Source organism: Anopheles funestus, chromosome 3RL, assembly GCF_943734845.2.
Source record: "Anopheles funestus chromosome 3RL, idAnoFuneDA-416_04, whole genome shotgun sequence".
In the NCBI taxonomy this organism is placed as follows: Eukaryota; Metazoa; Arthropoda; class Insecta; order Diptera; family Culicidae; genus Anopheles; species Anopheles funestus.
In genome coordinates this window covers 55,529,815-55,549,637 of record NC_064599.1, presented here as the reverse complement: position 1 = coordinate 55,549,637, position 19,823 = coordinate 55,529,815, and the positions used below count along the sequence as shown (strand labels likewise).

General features: G+C 40.8%; 6 protein-coding genes across 7 annotated transcripts in view; 4 read left to right on the top strand and 2 right to left on the bottom strand.

Moving 5' to 3' along the window:
• The window catches only part of LOC125770178 (cAMP-dependent protein kinase catalytic subunit PRKX), a 44,660-nt gene extending 39,167 nt beyond the window's left edge, over positions 1 to 5,493 (top strand). The window contains exons 4-8 of the mRNA XM_049439533.1: positions 3,058 to 3,226; positions 3,309 to 3,664; positions 3,948 to 4,129; positions 4,204 to 4,281; positions 4,358 to 5,493. Of these exons, the coding sequence (XP_049295490.1) occupies positions 3,058 to 3,226; positions 3,309 to 3,664; positions 3,948 to 4,129; positions 4,204 to 4,281; positions 4,358 to 4,492 (920 nt within the window). The 3' untranslated portion in view covers positions 4,493 to 5,493. The remainder of the gene's footprint in view (positions 1 to 3,057; positions 3,227 to 3,308; positions 3,665 to 3,947; positions 4,130 to 4,203; positions 4,282 to 4,357) is intronic.
• Positions 5,494 to 5,968: 475 nt separating this feature from the next.
• LOC125770245 (mitochondrial uncoupling protein Bmcp) lies at positions 5,969 to 8,305 on the top strand. The gene is made up of 5 exons (XM_049439647.1): positions 5,969 to 6,504; positions 6,740 to 6,887; positions 7,180 to 7,596; positions 7,668 to 7,728; positions 7,804 to 8,305. Exons 1-5 carry the CDS (start codon positions 6,438 to 6,440, stop codon positions 8,050 to 8,052), a joined length of 942 nt encoding a protein of 313 aa, XP_049295604.1. The 5' UTR covers positions 5,969 to 6,437; the 3' UTR covers positions 8,053 to 8,305.
• A 536-nt stretch (positions 8,306 to 8,841) lies between these two features.
• LOC125770231 (myeloid leukemia factor) lies at positions 8,842 to 12,952 on the bottom strand. Its single transcript, XM_049439628.1, has 4 exons — positions 12,752 to 12,952; positions 12,044 to 12,610; positions 10,631 to 10,966; positions 8,842 to 10,205 (listed from the first exon to the last, which is right to left on the bottom strand). Exons 1-4 carry the CDS (start codon positions 12,799 to 12,801, stop codon positions 10,121 to 10,123), a joined length of 1,038 nt encoding a protein of 345 aa, XP_049295585.1. The 5' UTR covers positions 12,802 to 12,952; the 3' UTR covers positions 8,842 to 10,120.
• Positions 12,953 to 13,047: 95 nt separating this feature from the next.
• Positions 13,048 to 16,179, bottom strand: LOC125770223 (uncharacterized). The gene is made up of 2 exons (XM_049439609.1): positions 15,842 to 16,179; positions 13,048 to 14,565 (listed from the first exon to the last, which is right to left on the bottom strand). Exons 1-2 carry the CDS (start codon positions 15,948 to 15,950, stop codon positions 13,562 to 13,564), a joined length of 1,113 nt encoding a protein of 370 aa, XP_049295566.1. The 5' UTR covers positions 15,951 to 16,179; the 3' UTR covers positions 13,048 to 13,561.
• LOC125770289 (U6 snRNA-associated Sm-like protein LSm8) lies at positions 14,615 to 15,735 on the top strand. Its single transcript, XM_049439699.1, has 2 exons — positions 14,615 to 15,132; positions 15,197 to 15,735. Exon 2 carries the CDS (start codon positions 15,207 to 15,209, stop codon positions 15,492 to 15,494), a length of 288 nt encoding a protein of 95 aa, XP_049295656.1. The 5' UTR covers positions 14,615 to 15,132; positions 15,197 to 15,206; the 3' UTR covers positions 15,495 to 15,735.
• A 426-nt stretch (positions 16,180 to 16,605) lies between the features above and the next one.
• On the top strand, positions 16,606 to 19,168 carry LOC125770173 (SET and MYND domain-containing protein 4). Of its 2 annotated transcripts, XM_049439529.1 has the most exons (4): positions 16,606 to 16,721; positions 16,789 to 18,219; positions 18,282 to 18,669; positions 18,705 to 19,168. In XM_049439529.1, exons 2-3 carry the CDS (start codon positions 16,811 to 16,813, stop codon positions 18,640 to 18,642), a joined length of 1,770 nt encoding a protein of 589 aa, XP_049295486.1. In that variant the 5' UTR covers positions 16,606 to 16,721; positions 16,789 to 16,810; the 3' UTR covers positions 18,643 to 18,669; positions 18,705 to 19,168. The 2 variants fall into 2 exon arrangements, with proteins under 2 accessions (XP_049295486.1, XP_049295485.1); XM_049439528.1 differs by having other exon boundaries at positions 18,282 to 19,168.
• Positions 19,169 to 19,823: the final 655 nt, after the last annotated feature.

The following is a 19,823-nucleotide window of genomic DNA, read 5'->3' as shown; positions in this document are numbered from 1 at the left end:
AGTTGCTCAACCACGGTTTATGCCGACTTGCTGTACTATTTAGACTTGGAACCAGATTGAGGTCATGAATTACTGCAAACTAGCTGTCCAGATCAACTGTTGTGCTCTGTTAATGGAATTTATATGTTGATAAAATAGATAAACAAATTGAAGAAAAATGCTGTGAATAGTTGAGCGGATAGATAAACTATAATCTAATTTCTTCATATTGGTAAATTTGATCGAATATCGGACTTTATCAAATGATAGGTTCCTTCTTAACCGGTGTCCACATTATCCAAGTGTGGCTGTATATTTAATAAACAATTTAATCTCGCAACTGATAACTAACACTCCCAATTCTCTTTGATATGACTCTTCCAACTGTTACAGGTTTAATGAAACATTAACTTGTACAATTCATTACCCTAACGTCAGAAACGCAAGCAATCTATCTACTCACCAAGAAATTGCTACATTCCAGAAAGATGTTAACAGCAAAGGGCACTCACCAAAATGGACATCGGTTTTTCTTCGTGTAGATAACGGCTCAAAAGAACGCCGAAACCGAAACTCGCGGGGGGGACAAGTAAGATGTCTTCCCTCTCGAATCATTAATCATTCCAGTGGGCTTCGGGTACAAAGGCAAACAAAACAGACATCACAACGTCGTAACAAAAACAACTCGAAATGAACGTCTCACTACAGTAAAACAGTTCCCTTTTTGAGCGAAAGCGAAAGTTGCCCTCAAGCTGTAACTAAAAAAAACAACACCATCTGCCCCGAAGCCCCTATTACGGACACCTGACATGTACGACGCATCGGCGAAACGCTTCCAAAATGCAGTTTCCGAACTGATTACCCAAAATCTGTTTCCCCATCGGCTTACAGGGATTGTTGTGGGATTGGTCCAGAGCTGGTAGAATGAAACCAGTTTGGTATTGCCCGCCGGAAAGATAGCCTTTCGTGTGCCACCGTCACCCGTACACATGCGTGCTTCAAAACGCTAGTACACATTTAGCCTCCAATTAGCCGCCACACTGTCTCGGCGTGAAGGCTTGATGTTGCCGGAAAAAGCGGTGCGGTTTGCATCATCATGCTGCGAAATTGGCAGCGAATGGCGTTTTTTTTTCGTTTTCTTTTCTTTGCCAAAAGACTAACCAGCGCGGCACACATCGCGTTGGGAGTGTCCAGTTTTGTGATTGCATGTAGGAAACTGGGGTTGCGCAAAAAAATTGTGCAAAAACCAATCGGTGCACTATCACGCTAAACAGACCGTGTCTAATAGGCACGTTTTGGTGTGCCTTGGTGACAAACCAGTGGACGTTGAAGCTCTATCCAGAACCCTTACATCCCCATCTGTCTAAAGGTCAATAGATTTTTGTTTTGTTTTTGTACACTGAAATCCTTGGTACTCCCGGTCCAAGAGGAGAATGCATTTTGAAGGTCATGTTTACAACTATCCCAATACCTACCGGAGGAACGTTTTGTGTGCAATAAAACCAACATTGGTCTCGACGTTTATGCGAGGCGTGGGTTATGCATGGTGTTTTAATTAGAACCTAATTAGAAATTTCAAATTTCCTCCCGTTTTGTACCCTCCCTCTCGTGATGAAACCCCCCCGTTTCTTGTTGGCACGGGACATATTTTCAAAGTCCGGTATCGAAGATCACGCAGGGTCGTGGTATACGAAACCAGCTAAATGGATACGGTAATTTCAATCGGAAATCTGATTTAACCGGTGCACACACCATACCTCCACAACATGGTCTCGATACTCCCTACTGCCCAGTAGACATGCAAGCATCATCCGTGTCCGAGATAGTAGCAGCAGGGCAGCGTGGCCAAACAGACCAATAACCCATTAATCCATCAATCCATCTGTCAATCACTCTCGGGCCGAGCTTGGCGGGATGTATACGGCCGGCGTCATGGGAAGGTTTTAAAAGTGGAAGCGTATGGAAAGGCAAGTTTCGTCTGGTCGTGAGCGTCTGTGGCGAATGAACCGATTGAAGGTGGTACGCGATCTTTGAACTGTTGGGATGCGACGGTGGATCCATTCCCAGACTAAAAAGGGAAGATATCTTTTCAAACCGGAAGGGACTCTTTTCGAAAAGGTTCTATCACACGTTTTCACTTTCCATACAGAGATATTTTAAAATCCATTTTTAATTACCCTTTTTTGTGCTGATGAAATTTTGCAAGCATTATGTCAACATTCTTAATGTACACCCCAAGTTCTCCAGATCTCCAAGCGGAAGGGTCTTTCAACTCATCGTTTATATGTACTTAATAAAAGCACTAACATTAGCTTTTCTGGATGTGTTTCTACGTCCTTTCCAGAGTTGAAAATTGTTCCTTTACATATATGAACTTTTTGAAGGAACCTGCATGAATTATGTTCAAACCTTTGTTACAAATCAAAAAAACCTTACTGATAATGAGAATACAATGAAAATAACTTTGACGGTGGATATGCTCTTAGATAAGAGATTTTGGGACTACAAACTATGAGGGAAAGGTCACTTCTACTTTTGGAACAGACGAGATTTGAAGCCAAGATCCGGCATGTGATCGAGACGACCAGAAACTTTAATTGTTCTTTGATATATTTAGACTCAGTGTAGGGGAAGTTAATTGTACAAGGCAGAGTATTGGAGCGTATTGGTGAATTCTGTATCGAAATCTCCACTGATTTTGAATAGCCATTCGTTGGTTGTCTATAAGCGAAAAAATATCTTTTTCTGTTACCACGTGGTCGTGTACATTTTGAGAGCACGCTCTTGAATGATTTATTATATTCCAGTTCTTTTCTACTACAGTGTGATTATTTCTGATTTCGAACAAAGGAATGCACAAAAGGGAATAAATTTTCCTTATTTTCTTACCATTTACAAACAATTGTCAATAAAATGCTCCATAAAATGAAGAAACAATATATAGGGCAAACTGCAATAAATGAATTTATCGCTTTCAGATTATATGTGATGCATTTTTAATGTTTACTTTAGACTCTGGACTTTTACTGGACTACATTAACATTTCTGTTTTCTTTTATTTTTTCTACTATTTCCCAGGAACGGGCACATTTGGACGCGTCTGCCTCTGTCGGGATAAGATCACCAACAAGTACTGGGCTATGAAGATACTAGCAATGGCGGACGTTATACGATTGAAGCAAATCGAGCATGTGAAAAATGAGAAAAATATCCTACAAGAAATCGACCACCCTTTCATTGTGAACATGTAAGTTTGTATTGCTTTGCATCACTTCTCACCAGAACCGGCTAATGATAGCTTTTATTCTCTCCATAAATCTTCACTCCAGGCGATGGAACTCCAAGGATGACTGCTGTCTGTACATGCTGTTCGAGTTCGTTAGTGGCGGTGAACTGTTTTCCTATCTACGGAACGCAGGACGATTTGATAGCGGTACAGCAAATTTTTACGCCTGCGAGATTGTGCTTGCACTCGAATATCTCCACTCGCTGTCGATCGTATACCGTGATCTGAAGCCGGAAAACCTGCTGCTCGATCGGGAAGGCCATATGAAGATTACCGACTTTGGGTTCGCGAAAAAGCTGAAGGATCGCACCTGGACGCTGTGCGGTACACCCGAGTACCTTGCGCCGGAAATCATTCAGTCCAAGGGCCACAACAAAGCAGTCGACTGGTGGGCACTAGGTGAGTTGGCCATGAGTGTGTAGGTAACGATCCGTACGGCGATCGGTCGTAAAACCGAAAAGAAAAGCGAACACACAACAATAAACAACTTCCGTCCCGCAGCGATTGTGTTGGTTTACGGCGAGAAGGATCTGTTGGCCGTCCAGTGGCCGGATCTCATCGTCAAGGTTTTTGGCATGTTGCTTTATGATGGACAGATGTTTACAGCTGGGTTTTGCGCTATCAAGCGAATATGTTCCAACACTCAGCACTAATGTTTTTCACCCTCTCTTTGTTTTCCCAGGTGTACTTATCTACGAGATGATCGTTGGGTATCCTCCATTTTACGATGATAACCCGTTTGGAATATATGAAAAAATTCTCAGTGGCAAAATTGAATGGTCTCGGCATGTCGACCCGATCGCGAAGGATCTTGTCAAGAAGCTGTTAGTACTGGATCGTACCAAACGGTTGGGCAATATGAAGGTGCGTTTGGAATCTTTGTATTTTCCCATTGTTTCTAGTTTTATGAAAGCGTTTTTTTTTTGTTAATGTTGCAGAACGGAGCAGAAGATGTTAAAAGACACCGGTGGTTTAAGCATTTGGACTGGAATGTCGTGATACGAAAGCAGCTCAAAGTAAGAAACATTGGGTTTAAAAAAAAATTGATAAAATATTTATATTTATCTAAATTGTGTGTTCCTCTTTACACAGCCGCCAATCGTTCCAACGTACGTGTTTAACTCGAAGGAGGACGATACGAGCAACTTCGATGACTATCCGGAAACGGATTGGAAATCGGTGAGATCGTTGGACAAGATCGAGATGCAACTGTTTGAGGATTTCTAAGCTAGCCAATGTACTTCGTTTGTATTGTACTTATCCAAACAACAATGTCAAAGATGAAGAGAACTCTTTTCTAATGTCGGTAGTATAATAATCATATATGCCTGCAGGATTTACTTCTAGAAACAGTCTGTATAATGCTCATTTAGTGTATTTGACGGTCGCCGACCGTACGTAAGAAAGCACACACACCAACGGGCACGTTGATAGTCATTGTACATAGTTTTAGTATGTTTAGATTTGTTTTAGTGGTTAGTTCCTGTTCCTTTGACCCATGTTTGTAAGAATGCCACACTGCTGTATTACTTAAATTACAAATAAATCCCTATGATCGTTCCTCTCGTTGCGCAATGGAAAAATGATGCTACAGGAGTATAACTTTCCTACCGGCCAAAAACCTACCAGGGTCCTTATAGTCTGAATGTGTGGAATAACGCGCTAAAAAGATGGGAATAGTGTTTATTTTTTTCCTCATTTGTAGACTATGGTTATGCAGTGTTGTAACCTTAAGTTTTAATCCAACATATGTACTGTGATAGGAAAATAAAAAAAACACGCTGTAGTGTGGAGCCCCGCTACAATTTACACCGACGACCGAAGACCACGACGGTTGGTCGTTAAATGCGTTAATAAAATGTTGTTGGAAAATGATTTGCAAAACAGCTTCTGCTATAAATCGTTGAAATACTCGATGATACTTAGGATGTTAGTAACGGTGTGTGAGTGTGTATCTATTGCAATAGCCAAATATAGTCATCGTTAAGCGTTTGTGCTGATGTGTCAATGATCAACCCGCTGATGTAACTGATATAGAACAAAGGAGTAACATCACACTTTCAAACTTTAGTCACCTCTATGTAATTGATCGTTTTAATTAGCGTATCTGTAATTTTCACTATCGCTCACATTCAGAACACGACCGAGAACTGTATTGAACATCACATATATAACATACACTATCACTGGAGCGTTGCTTGCTGAAATAAAGTTATTTAATATATAAACTGTTTCGTGTCATAACTACCGCAATCAAACACGTGTTTGTGAAAAGGAAAATTGCAAAACTGATTCTTATGTTTTTCCGTAAACAATGCGTTGTATGCGTTTTGTTACTCGTGTTTTATCGTGTACTAAGTATAAAATATGAGTTTTTTTAAAGATCCATAATTCTACACAATTTGCTAGTTTCGAAAACTGCTACTTGTAACGGATATTTCGAACACATTTTGAAACTTGACATTTGACAACCGCAGGACCAATTACAAAACGAAGGTGAGCTCATGCCGTTTCCCAAGTAACCATGCAGATCGACCGGCAATCTTTACATTTTATATTTTGCACATAAAATGTATGTTTGTTAAGATTTTAAACTCTTCGTAAATTATTTTACTGTTTTTTTACTATCATTTAACGATCATTGTCAAAGAAAACTACATTTATGTAATTTTAAAATTCATTTCGTTTGACAACTAGCATTCACCATTGACCGATCTGTGTTGCTTGGGGCAGGTGTGTGATTTTTGTTGCGACATTCACTGTACGTACAAAATGTCCTTCCATCTGCAAGGATAAAGTAAGCCGTTCTCGCGTTCCAATCGTCGGAAACATCAACTTTTCATAATGTTTCGTGTACTGTACGTTCGCAAAATTCGTCGGAAAGTTGATCCGCAGCATCAAGACTAGAGCGTAGTGGCAAACAACTTGGTCGTGTTTTCCAAGCAACTGCTACACGATCTGTTCTCCACACATCTCGCCGGTGGCCACCGGGCACGATCTGTTTTTCCACCGTGACGTACATACGACGTGCCCTTCAGGAGGCTACTTTGTGTGTTTACAAAGGTTGCTGCGTTGATAGTGTGTGGTGTGGAGAGAAAGGGTTCTCTCGTAGGTCTAAGAAACACAGGCCAGGAACGCCACCAAAAGCAAAAAGAACGATCCGGCTTCGAAGATGGGTGATATACGCGACTGGAGGCCGTTTGTGTACGGCGGCATGGCATCGATAATGGCCGAATTTGGTAAGCATACGCCACCATAGACGGAACCTTTCGGATCGGCGTTTGTTGATCTTGATAAAATAAGGGTTCAAGGGAGTATAGCACGTTTGCATTATATAACCTACCCCGGGTTCCGTGCGTCACTGGAATGAACGGAAAACATAAACCCTTCCCTTGGGTCTCCTTTCCCCCATTCCGTTCCCCGTTGTGCCGTAAACGTGCTCCATTTCATCCGTTTTCCTCTCGTCACTTGCAGGAACATTTCCCATCGACACAACTAAAACTCGTTTGCAAATTCAAGGCCAAAAGACTGATCGATCACACAGCGAGCTGCGGTACCGTGGCATGACGGATGCGTTCGTGAAAATTTCCCGCCAAGAAGGTGTAAAGGCTCTTTACTCTGGGTAAGCAAAACTGAACGCATGTTTTGTGTGTGTTAGCGAAAATGTGACCGTGCAACAGGCTAGTAAAGCAAAGAAATTTAACTAAACAGAAAGGTAACGGGAAAAAATGCAAGTAATTTTTTTATCTCTTAAAATTATGATACGTTTAAAGATCAAGATTAACATCGGTTAACAGCAGTATGCACGTACCAAATAAAATTGAAACACAAACTGTTATCGGCGCATACAAATTTACACCTCTGCTTAAGCAGCTTATTTTAATTTGTCCCTTTTTTCCATCCCTTGCTACTAGCATATGGCCGGCAGTGTTACGGCAAGCAACATACGGAACAATCAAGTTCGGCACGTACTACACGCTCAAGAAGGTGGCAACGGATCGGGGACTGCTACACGATAAGGCTGGCAATGAGAACCTCTGGTGTAATGCGGCCTGTGCTACGATGGCCGGTGCAATTTCGAGTGCGATCGCTAATCCGACGGACGTGCTAAAGGTCCGGATGCAGGTACACGGCCGTGGTACCAGCGATGTGGGACTGTTACGATGCTTCCGGGAAATTTACGTGCACGAAGGTTTGCGCGGGTTGTGGCGGGGCGTAGGTCCAACGGCACAGCGAGCAGCGGTGATAGCAGCCGTTGAGCTACCGGTGTATGATTTCTGCAAACTGCATCTAATGGAAACGTTCGGTGATCAGGTTGCAAATCATTTCATGTAAGTTTCAAAATGTAACTTTCAAAAAGGAATATATTTTAATGTTTGTTTTTTTTTCTTCGTTTTTCCAGATCTAGTTTTATAGCGAGCTTAGGAAGTGCGATTGCTTCAACTCCAATCGATGTGATAAGAGTAAGTAAGAGGGTAAAACAAAAAATGCAATATATTAAGACCCCTTATTCAATATTCATTCTGTTCATTTCCCAGACTCGTCTCATGAATCAACGGCGGGTGCACCAACTTCAACATAGCATGACACCGGCGGCAACAACCAGCACCACAACCACAACCGCACCACGCCTGTATTATACCGGCAGTCTCGATTGTGCGGTACAAACTGTAAGAAATGAAGGATTCCGTGCACTGTACAAAGGTTTCATCCCGACCTGGGTGCGTATGGGCCCGTGGAACATAATTTTCTTTATCACCTACGAACAGCTGAAGCAGTTCTATTGAAAGGAACGCTCAGCAGAAGAAGAAAAAAAAACTCCAAAGAACCACCACCCCTTTTGCTGCTTTGTTCTCGCGTTGTTTGTAGGATGAACGATATTACGCTTCTTGCTTTTCGTCCCCAAAAACCAAAGTATAAATATTGCATTATGATCTTTACTGGTAACTTCTATCGAAACGACAAGAAACGGATCGGCGAATCGGCATTTAGGATAGGGGTTTTGTGTGTTAAGGAACACATCAATTGGTCCGTTTTGTTTACCTAGCTCAAACAAAGGAAACGATTTAAATTTGAGGAAAAACACAACATTACCCAACATTAACGCACGTGTCAAACACATACGCACTTTTGGCTATAGTTGCGTAAAATTAGGAGAATTTCAAAACAAAAAAATACTTCCATCTTCTATTGCACACAGCGACCATCGATATGCAATCGAAGAACAATTGAAACTTTCAACATGAAGCAGAAAATGTTTAACCTTGCAAAATTCCAACTAAACCGTGGCCAATTAGTTCAGAGATTAGCATTTATTCTTTATAGGTAAAATCCCACCATTTTGTGTGTGTGTGTTATCGTTGTTCGTACCCCCCGTACGTTTTGCATTTGTTTGTTGTTACAACAGAGAAAGGAAAACAGTTTCGTTTTGGGCCGGAGTTTCGGCTAATGTAACACACATAGTGCGCGCTACAACAAATTATTGTTCTTGAAAATAAATGAGAATTAAACACTCGTACAAAACTCTGTTTCGTTTCTAATTTTTCTTTTTGTTACGCACCAAAAACCCAACGCTGTTTCGTCTGTTACACATTGTTGGCAAATATTTATTTTTGAAAGTAGTGTTTTTTGTTTTGTAGTTGTGATCTGTATTATATTTTCTTAAATTATGAAACATCCCACCTCGCGCATCGGGCAGCCGTGCGGTAGCAAACCCGTGTGAGATGGGAACAAAGGAAGCAAGATAACCAACTGGTCCGCAATAGTGTCAGCGTGGTAATGTATGTTTCCCTCAGTTAAAGAAGGACCAGAAAGTTGCTCTTGCTTCGTGCACAAATCTTGCCCACATATACTCATCCTGCTACATATTTTAAGCACAATTATTTTCCTTACTCACTACTTCAAGATGGGAACGGGAAAGGAGAGATACTCCTTTATCGTACCGAACATTTCACTTTACACTCATCAATTCGTGTGTTGAGCCTTGCAACGGATAGTACATTCTTTGATTGACTTAAACAAAATTGAAATTTGGTTTATTTGCTAAGAAGCGCAAAAAAGGATATGAAAAAGAAATAAAAACTAATTTCCTATAGAGGTGAAAAGAATTGTAAATCATTAGCAAAACCATAAGCGATAATTAAACACAAATTACACAACTTTTTTTTTATCGTACCCGTGTCACACTACATGCCACCGTATAGTGAAATACAGCAAACACATTCAATTATTCTTTGTTGTTTACAGTTGGCATTGTTGGCTTATCATGTTAAGAGTTATTGTGGTTTTCTTTATGTTTTGCTCTATTGCTGATAACAGGAAAACGCATCTCTACGCAGAAAGAACTCAATAAAACTTCTTTTTTTTCATTTCCTATCCACTTCATGGTCAATAAATAAGGCATTACAACATGTTCACTTAAGCATTGTGACCCAACCAGACGAAGGAACTTAGTAACTAGTGGTACTACTAAAGGTGGCTATATTTATGTATTATTTGAATATCTGTTGTGTATTTTATTTAATCCCTCTTCTTCCTGCACGTTGGCAAAAGGATTCAAACTACCTACGCATCGCGTCATGTTCCTGGAAACAGGCATTGTGTTTGCTAGTGTTATAACGGTTTTTGTAATATTTTTAGTTTTTTTTTCTTGTTTCAAATCTTCAAATCAAAACAAAAAACAAACAAAAGAAGGGGACGCGCTGATGCGCGTCTCATACCCCAACGCTACGATATATACGCACCCTCGTGAAAGTTTAATCCCGTTGATGAAAGCCATATTCAGCCAACCCCCTACCCATCGATCGATCGAAACCCTTCTGCTGGACAGGCAACGAACCACGGTTTGTGCGGGATTTACTGGTAGTGCGTGTGGGAAGAAGAAGGACCCTTCAGTGGTCGAGATTTCCTGCCGGACGTATTGTATGGATGGGGATGTACGCTGAAAAGAATTGTAATGGGAGACAAAATTAATATAACAGAAATATTGCAATTTAAATACTTTCAAAAATGACAAACAGGCTAGTTGTAAGCACCGGTATGAATCTGTCACCATGATTAGTTTTTGTCCTTGCGAGTACCATTCTAAAAGACCTGTTTTATCAGGGTTTTCTTAATCTTTTTTTTTGGCAAGCAAGACATTTGATATTAATCGAACACACTACACACAACTCTACGTTGAAAGCATACACACACACACACACATACACTCTATACGATAAGTGCATTATTATTAGCGCATTTATGTGTGAACAGATTAGTAGGCAAAAGCCGAATTGACGTGTACAAGCGCACGCGTGAGCACACAGAAATATGGGTGGAGGCGTTAGTTTGGTTTCAGATTTGGTGTGATCCTGCTTCCAGTACCTTGTAGTAATGTGATGATTCGCACCACTGACTGGCGAAGCTGACATGCTCAACGGTGACGAAGCAGGCGATCGGATTGATCGTCGCGATGTGATTGGACCACCGTTAACGACATACTGGCCGTGTCGATTGTTGCGTGCCGCTTTTGTCACCATTTGCTGTTGTTGTTGCTGTTGCTGCTGCTGCTGCTGCTGTTGTTGCTGATCGAGATTGTCCTGGTTGCTGTGATCCTGATTGTTGCTGCAGGCAGTGCAGATTGGTGTATCGCTGGGATTGCCGCACGATTCGCAACCATTTTCCGGCACCTCGGTAATCGACAATATGCGCTGCGATTGACTGCGGGTGGAGGTGAGAAACCATCGCGTGGCACGCACATGGGTGCACGCGGTGTAACGACATTATAGCGGGCGCATGTTACACCGTTGTTATGCTCTAACATACTTGAACTACATGGCAATAGTCTAACAAAAAGATGTCCACAATAAGTAGGAAGAAATACGTGATATTACAGCTCACGTGAAAAAAAAAACAATGCTTTATGGAAGGAACAATCCATAGTGAGCTTATAAACCACTAAAACATGTTTAAAGCTTTTACAAAATAGAGAGACAGAGAGAGAGAGAAAGATTGTTCTCGCTTCACAAGTGCGGAATGAGCAATGCGCTAGAAACATCTCGATTAAACGAAAACTTCTCTAGTCGTTTCGAGAAACGATAATTCAATAAACGATTTGTTTGATTGAAGCGAAAGAAAAAATCTTCTAAATACGCTGCTGTCCTGATAACAAATTTAAGATTTATTGTTCGAGAATAAACGGTAGCAACCACGAAAGCAACATGCTACTGCCAAAAGTGCGTATCCGTTGCACACAAGAATAAAACGAAACCCAATTGTAATTGCTCTATCCCATAATAAGCATGAAACAGACATTCATTTCCTATGGGTAAAATCGAATTTCCACGACTTTTTCTGCGCAATATACTGATGCTTGAACAGCTTCCACTTACGTACATGAATTGGCTAATCTCATTTTAAATATGTAAAAAAAAACATACGATGACAACAATCAAACAATCAAAGGTGGTTCAGCAATTAATACGCCAAAAAAAAAAACATCTATGTGTAGCAGAGTGAACGATTCTTATCGGTGGCTCGGTAGCGCAATAAACGCAATATGCTCGATAACCAATTAGCGCATTTTGTACACTTTTCCTACCTCATATGTGGTAGAGATGTTACGAAATTCGAGCAAAATAATATGATACACACGTGCAGAATCACGGGAGCATTAGCATGCTGAGCATTAAGGCTTCATATGCACTGTACATCTAATACGAGCGTTTATGTTTCTCCTTTTGAGTGGATCATCTTGTACTAACGAACACAAAGCTTTTCACCTATAGCATTACTTACGTTGGTTGGGTCGATGGTAGAGCCAGCTGTTCCGAACGTCGTCCATGTGCCGGCATGTGCATGACGGTGCGTGCCTTCGTCTGGAACTCGCGATCGAAATCTTCCGCCTCTTCATCATCGAGATTGATAAAATCCTGACGCTCTTCCTGCGTTCCCGTGGAAATATTCTGCTCCCGCTCAATGATGTGCGCCCGATCGCCGATGTGATGCCCGATTGCCATCTTCTTCGTACCGGTGCGGCTATCCTGTACGGTTTTGCGCGTCTCCTTAATACCGCCCGGTCCGGTACGTGTGCTCGAGGTGGCTTGATACACTTGCGGCCCATTCGGTCCAGATGTCATCGAGATTACGCTGCTGCTGCTGAACGAAGCCCCATCAGCAGGGCCACCTACACTCAACAGCCGGTTCATGGGTTGTGGCATAAACGGCATCATTGCGTTGTGGCGCATTCCGAATGCGGGGCCACCGGTAATGGCTTCCATTCCGCCAGCACCCATCATTCCGAAAGGATCGGAAAACAGCGAATTCAGCATGCTGCTCATCTGGCGCATCGAGCGCATATGATGGCTGTATCGATGGGCGAAAAAGCGTACGGAAGTTAGAAATGGCATCAAATAATGTATTGCACAGTCAATCTGTGAGGCTGTGCATTACCCAAATTCATGGTCGAAACGGGGACAGGTAACAAAGGTCTTGACAGATGCTTACCCAAAAATAGGATCTTCCTCTAAATCGTTCATCATACCGAACAGCGACATTTTGTTTCGCGTTTTTCTTCACACTCAGGTCTATTGCCACTCGAAAGCTACGGAAAACTGGCTCAGAACAATACACACGCGCTATTCAGACTGCTTTTTCGTCGACGTCGTAAAAGATGTATTTACTTCAGTGTTTTCAGGGAAGCCATATTGGATTTCGCTACACCAACACATAGGTAATCTGCATTCGCGAAGATTCTTCCATGCACAACTACTACCGTGTGGAAGATTGTCAAAAATTCGAACATCGAATTTCGAAGATCTTCATGAAATATTTCATCCATATGCGTCACCCAAGCAACAAAAAGGATGCAAATGCGATTATCCGGGAAGTGGAACGCCGATTATCGTTAGGAGCATCGAAGATTATATGTTTTTCGTCAGTTGTTTGTTAGTAGTTGTTTGGTTAGTCAAATTGTCAAAGTTCTACACAGTTTAGTGATGAATGATTACCGTGATAAAAACTTTAATTAGTGATCGACACCTTTGACGGCTAGTGGTGCCAATTAAGTTTCGGAAACAATAGAGAGAACATTGGATTTCTGCTCAGTGTTTTTTTTATCTAAACATAACATTAAAATTAGCCAAATAATAAGCATTACACTTTATTTATTCGTAAATCCACCGGAATTAGTTTCGGTTCATTATTGAAATCTCTATCGCTACGCAAAAACATCACATTCAAGGACTACACTATGGCCAACGTTGACAAAATCTACTACATTACATCTACAAATTTTAAAACTGCAGCAAAATAGCTTCACAATTGTAAATTTTCTTCGAACATTTTTAGCAACTCTTCATTTGCATCTATTGGTACGCTGTCGGGTACTATGAAGTCTTCTTTTTCGAGTTTTATTTTCTTCATCAACTTTTCCAAATTACTTTCCGTTGAATTGCTGCTAGAGCAAAGCTCTTCCGATGTAGTTTCATTTTCCGGGTTTATTTCTTTTCCATTAGAATTTGCCGAAGTATGATTACTAGCATCAGCAAGGTTGGTATCTGCTGCAATTACTATCTCATTCAATCCACCATGTACGGAACTTGTGTGAGATACTGATTGAGGGACTTTAGGTTTAGGGCCGTCCGTTATCTCGTCTATTGGATCATGCTGAATGTTCAGTTGCTGTACGAGTGTATCGATTTCGTGTCCTGCCGTTATCATGTCCGTGTTTGAGCTACTTGTGGTTCCGACAGCATCGCTTTGGGCTTTCAATGCGGCCAAATTTGCTGTTTTTGAGTATATATTTTCCCCAATGTTGTTAATATAGTAATTATAAAATATATTATTTGTTGGTTCCGCCTCAAACTCCCCGGTTGATTTCTGTAGCCCCATCCGAATGAGAATGGAAATTTTTGTGTTGTATGGCTTCAGCCATTTGTACACTTTCCGATGAACGATAGTTTGCTCGTCTTCGCATAATGGTTCCCATAACTCAAGGAGTGATTTTTTTACGTTGTCAATCAGTATTTGCTTGCGCATTTCGGGAATCAATCGTCCAATCCCATCCAGGTGGCGAAAAGTAAGATCAAGCAACATTTGGGCGTTCTTGTTGGTGATAAACATTTGCCATTTAAATATCATAACCATCAGGTCCCACAACTTGTCCATAGAGCTGATATCTAGCCGCATCAGGGAGCAACACGCAATATCCGTTAGAAGAACGCGACACTGTTGCACGGTTAGCATACTTTGCTGATATGCTGTAGCAATATAGTGCAGGAACTTTGGATCTAAAAGTACCTCGGTAATCTCACGCAGCACTGTGAAATAAAATGGAAATCTAAGTTATAACTCTGATTCTGGATGTAATTAATGCAACAATAGCAATGAAATTTGCAAGTCAGATGCCTCGTCGTATTATATGATAGCAAATTTCATACAAATTTTCAACAGTTTTAGGCTGGTGGCAGTGCTCAGTCGTATACGACTTTTTTCAAAATTTTGTATGGGATTTGACAGATAAAGTCGGATGACTGTTTTGGTCGTACGACCAAATCAAAAATTTTTGATTCCATCGGATGGTCGTGTATGACAAGTTAAACTGGCTTGTATAAACGTGAAATTGGTGTTACTTTCTCGATGTTCATGTAAACAAATTGTTTCAATGTTGTTTTAACTGCCAATTCAAAACAAAATCTGGGTTGTTACTTGGGTAAATAAAAATATAGATGAAATATTTCCACTGTGAAACATTTCATCACGCAATAATCTGACATTAATGACAAGGTGACAGCTGATGTTGTATCGGTCTGGAAAATTGAACATAAACAGCAATTTTGTTTACAACACCGCCAATCTGCAGAATTTTATAGTTTTGTGTAAAGTTGGTAAGATTTTGTACTGTGCACACATAGTTGATCATATATTTCAAACACTTCTTTCTCGTGTTAGAGTTTACACGATGTCCGGGCTAGAATCGTACGTGAACAATACGGTATCGATAATTACCGCGGATGGACGCAACTTTGTCGGCACGCTGAAGGGTTTCGACCAGACCGTAAATGTAATCTTGGACGAATCACACGAACGCGTTTATTCGATGACTACCGGTATCGAGCAAGTCGTACTAGGATTGCATATTATCCGAGGCGATAATATTGCCATTATTGGTCAGCTGGACGAGAGCGTCGACAGTAAGCTAGACTTTACCGCCATACGCGGGATGCCATTAGAACCGGTTGTGCACTAAACACTTGGTTAGGCAGACCTGCATCCTACGCGTGGTAGCGCAGCGTGTTCCAACTAAACTGATCGTTTGTTAGATTTTGTATAATGCTAAGAGTGCATAATATAATGTTAAGAAAATTATGTGTAATTGCATTTTTGCAGCGCAAGCAAAATTGCATGAAATTTTCACCAAGATTTAGTGAAATTTTGGTTCTCTCATTGTGTGAAATAAACTAATAATAAGTGGAATACAACAATATGAATCGATTGTGGTGATTTTTATGTTCAATTTTTATCCGATTAATTTACTACCCACCTGGCAATTAACTACGAACAGGACGAGGACAATGCTTTAATTGCCCACCTTACCTTGTGCAGATTTGTCCAACGGTATGGATTGAGCCTTCAATCGTTGATCGATCACGTACAACATTTCACATCCAAGATTAAGTATGATTAAAATGTTTGTCACGGTCATTTTATCCGTCGTAAGACTGCCAACAATCGCTGCACTGGAATCGTTACAACCTAGATAGTTTGCGACGTAAAACACTTAGCACTTGGAAGCTTCGGCAGGTCAGTAAGGCACTGACACCAAAATTTTAACAATACGCACCCTTTGCCCTGGGGGATTCCGATTTTGCAAGAGGGCTGGCAAAATTCGGCGGTTGCTGTACCGATGTTGTTTGTTGACGACCAGAGCACCATGGCAACGGCGGTATATTTTAGGTCTCTGACGGTCTCTTGCTGAACGATTCCGGAAATGGCACAGTTCTATATGCGTTCAAATAAAAGCAGTACTTTATTGCCTTAACTATTTATAATTGGAACACGTTTTTGTACAACACATGCATTCTAAATGCTAGAAATTTCAAATGTGATAATAGAAGATTAGAGATCTAAAACTGTTTTTTTTTATACTTGAATGAATATGTTTCTCTACTAAATTTAATTTGAACTAAACATGAGAGCTGATATCTATTTCTTTAGCACTAGGTATTCATAAAATTAAAAACAAGGTCGTAGCCATTACACTAGCCATCGAACCACAACTGAAATTTTGAATCTCAGCAATCACGAATGACATTTTGCGATGCCTTTCAAACAACAACAAATCGCCACAGCAAAGAAACGGTGTACGGTTTGATCCTCTTCCATAAATGGTCAAATATATTAAGTGTTCCGCCAAACCTTGCCCCGGTTACGTTTGCGGTGTGGTTCTTGAGAATCTCTGTATCTTGTACAGGTGGTGAGTACGAAGCAGTTCAGTAACACAAGAAGTGCTATAATCTAAAAATTGCTTATACCTGTTGCAGATATATTCAGTTCGTTTTCATCATGGGCGATTCGCTCGAGGAAAAGTTCGGTGCCTGGGAACTGTTCGAAGAGATATGGGAGAAGACAATTACGGAAGATACTGTGAACATATTGGATAAAGTAGATATATTTATTAAAGACAGCCCTTTTCACGATCGATTGAATCTTCGCGCCGATGTGAAAGACAACGTAAAGGCACGAAGCTTGCGTGCCAGAGGCAATGAATTATTTCACCCTAAAGTGAAAAGGTATATCGAGGCAATTAAATGCTATAACGAGAGCATCGCTTTCTCAGAAAAAGGAACAGAAGACAGAGCCATAGCGTTTGCCAATAGATCGATGATTTGCTACGAATTGCAACGGTACGAAGAATGCTTGGAGAATATACGTTTGGCTCGAGATTCTAACTACCCGGAACGGCTGGCGGGTAAACTAGTAAAACGGGAGGAAGATGCCAGAAAAGCTTTACTGGCAGCGGCAAACAAACATAGCGCGGTGAAAGGGAGCGATAATTCTCAGGCACACGGTGGTGAAGTTAAATTAAGCTACAATGCTTACGAGACGCTACCTCAGGTCGCAGAATGTTTGGAACTGGCTGAAAGCGAAAAATTTGGTCGTTTCATCGTAACTAATCGACAGTTAAACGCTGGCGATGTGGTGATATTGGAACAACCCTTCTGCCGCCTACTGCGTGACGTTTATCGATGCATTCGGTGTGATTTTTGCCTTAAGGAAAGCATATTTACGCTCATACCGTGCGAAAGATGTACTGTGGCCATGTACTGTACGGCCGAATGTATGGACAAAGCGTACAAACAATACCATCGTGTAGAATGTCCAATTATACGAAACATGTGGCGCATTTTTACAAAGCTTCCCGTTTTGTCGTTACGTGTCGTGATCACTGCGATCTATTCTTTTGACTATAATTTACAAGCAATGGAAGAGCATCTTGGTGAACTAGACAAAAAGAAGGTTAACGCATTTACCATGGATTGGACAAAGGCAACATCGAGGGATGTCTACGACACGGTACACGTGTTGGAGACAAACGCAAATGCTCGAGATTCGAAAGATCGCATGCTGCGGGTCTTTTTCACAACCATCATTAGCAAACTGTTAATGGAACACACCGATCTAGGCATAATTTGTGGATTAGATTTCGACCTCTCAGGGTTGCTGGGTAACCTAATTCTGCGTCATCTACAAACTTCTGCCGTAAACATGCATTCGTTGCATTATATGGAGTACCAGCCGGATCAACAATTGTACGAGTTGGAAAACCATGCTTCGGCATGCTTTCCGTTGCTCAGCATGTTGAACCATTCCTGTGCGCCTAATGTGACTCGCGTCACTTTACTCGATGGACGATGCGCCGTTATAGTTAACCGTCCCATTCCGAAAGGTGGTCAGCTTTACGATAACTATGGGTAGGTCGCGATACGATTACACTGTATAGTTGTATCAATGATTTTTTTCTCTATTGTTTCAGCATGCATCATAGCATGATGGGCCGCAAGGAGAGACGGTATGCTTTGGCAAAGCAATACAGATTCAACTGTCAATGTGAAGCGTGCATCAATGATTATCCTCTATATCATGGGCTTCCAAGTATTGATACTACTCAGCACGGTATGATAGACATCCAAGCCATACATGCAGAATTGCTGCTCCATAACGTACAGCTGGCAAGGGAACTGTTGCCGAAGTTGCGCCGCTACTTGAACGATATTGGACATCAATATCCCGGTAACGAGACTTGCTCATGCCAGGAGCTTTTTTTGCGCAGCTTCCAAATTTTGCACAGCCCTACATCGGAAAGTGCACATTACTGGAAATATTGTAACCCCTAGTCAATCGGACTTCCTGTTAAAGTTAAAGTTATAGGACGAAAGAGTAGATATTATAACCCTAGCTTTGATTGTTTACATTACTATTGCTCATTTTTTATTTGTTCAACAATCTCATTATGTTTATCGACATCAAAACGTTAAATACTTAGTGACGAATCTCCGAAAGACTGTTTGTTATACTAAATTTAAATCCTAGACATGGTTACACTTCCACCAGTTCATCCATTTGATGAACGCTCAGTTAATAGACAGTAGGTGTAGGTAATCTTCAGACAATATATTTTATTGTTGTTACAACGGATTCTGAACTTTATCACCATGCTATTAACAGATCACATAACTACTTGCTAAGAGATGAAACTTTGATGATATGACCCGAGACATAATATCATAGAGGTAATTTTCAATAAAGGAGATTTTTCGCTCTATGAAAACAAATTACACATCAATTTTCAAAAGCTGTTTTCAGAGTTAGTTTGAACGGTCATTTCGGGCCGTCTAGATTTATGTTTATGACGTAACTAGTAATCACGTAATCAGTTCTTGCTTAGGGGGGCGATCTGGATGGGATTTGATACCCGTGTAGTGTGGAACCGCCGACCTTTATCACATACAACACCGGGAAGCCCCCTTAGTTTGAAGAATTTAATTCGTTATTATATCTAATAATTTAAGTTTTGCATTCATTTTGCAGGGCACTATCATATCAATGTGTGATATATCACAAATCTTACTCGTTGCTGAAGTACTCTAGATGAAGGAAATCGTATAGACTGGTACCTGTATAATGCCGCTGGATGATGCATTTCAGATGATGAATATTTTCAATATCGGATAATAACAGATGCTTTTATAAAGTAGCGAAGTAGCGAAAACAGGTTAGTGACATTTTGTTATCTATTTTTTTCTCTTTATATTTCACGATAATTCGTTCCACGTGATTTACAAGTTCGGCATTAGGCAATCCACTTAGTCAGTGTAATAATTTGGGCCTATGTCTTGTGTTGCACATTCAAGCTGATTAAAGATGACTCCAGTACGTGAAAATACAAACATCTGCCAATGAAATGCAACTGCTTTGAAAGTTTGTTATAAAATTATGTAGGATTTGTGTTGTCAAAACAAGAACATTAGTTTGGAGGTACCTATTTTAAGGCCCACTGAAATGAGAAGGGATTTCA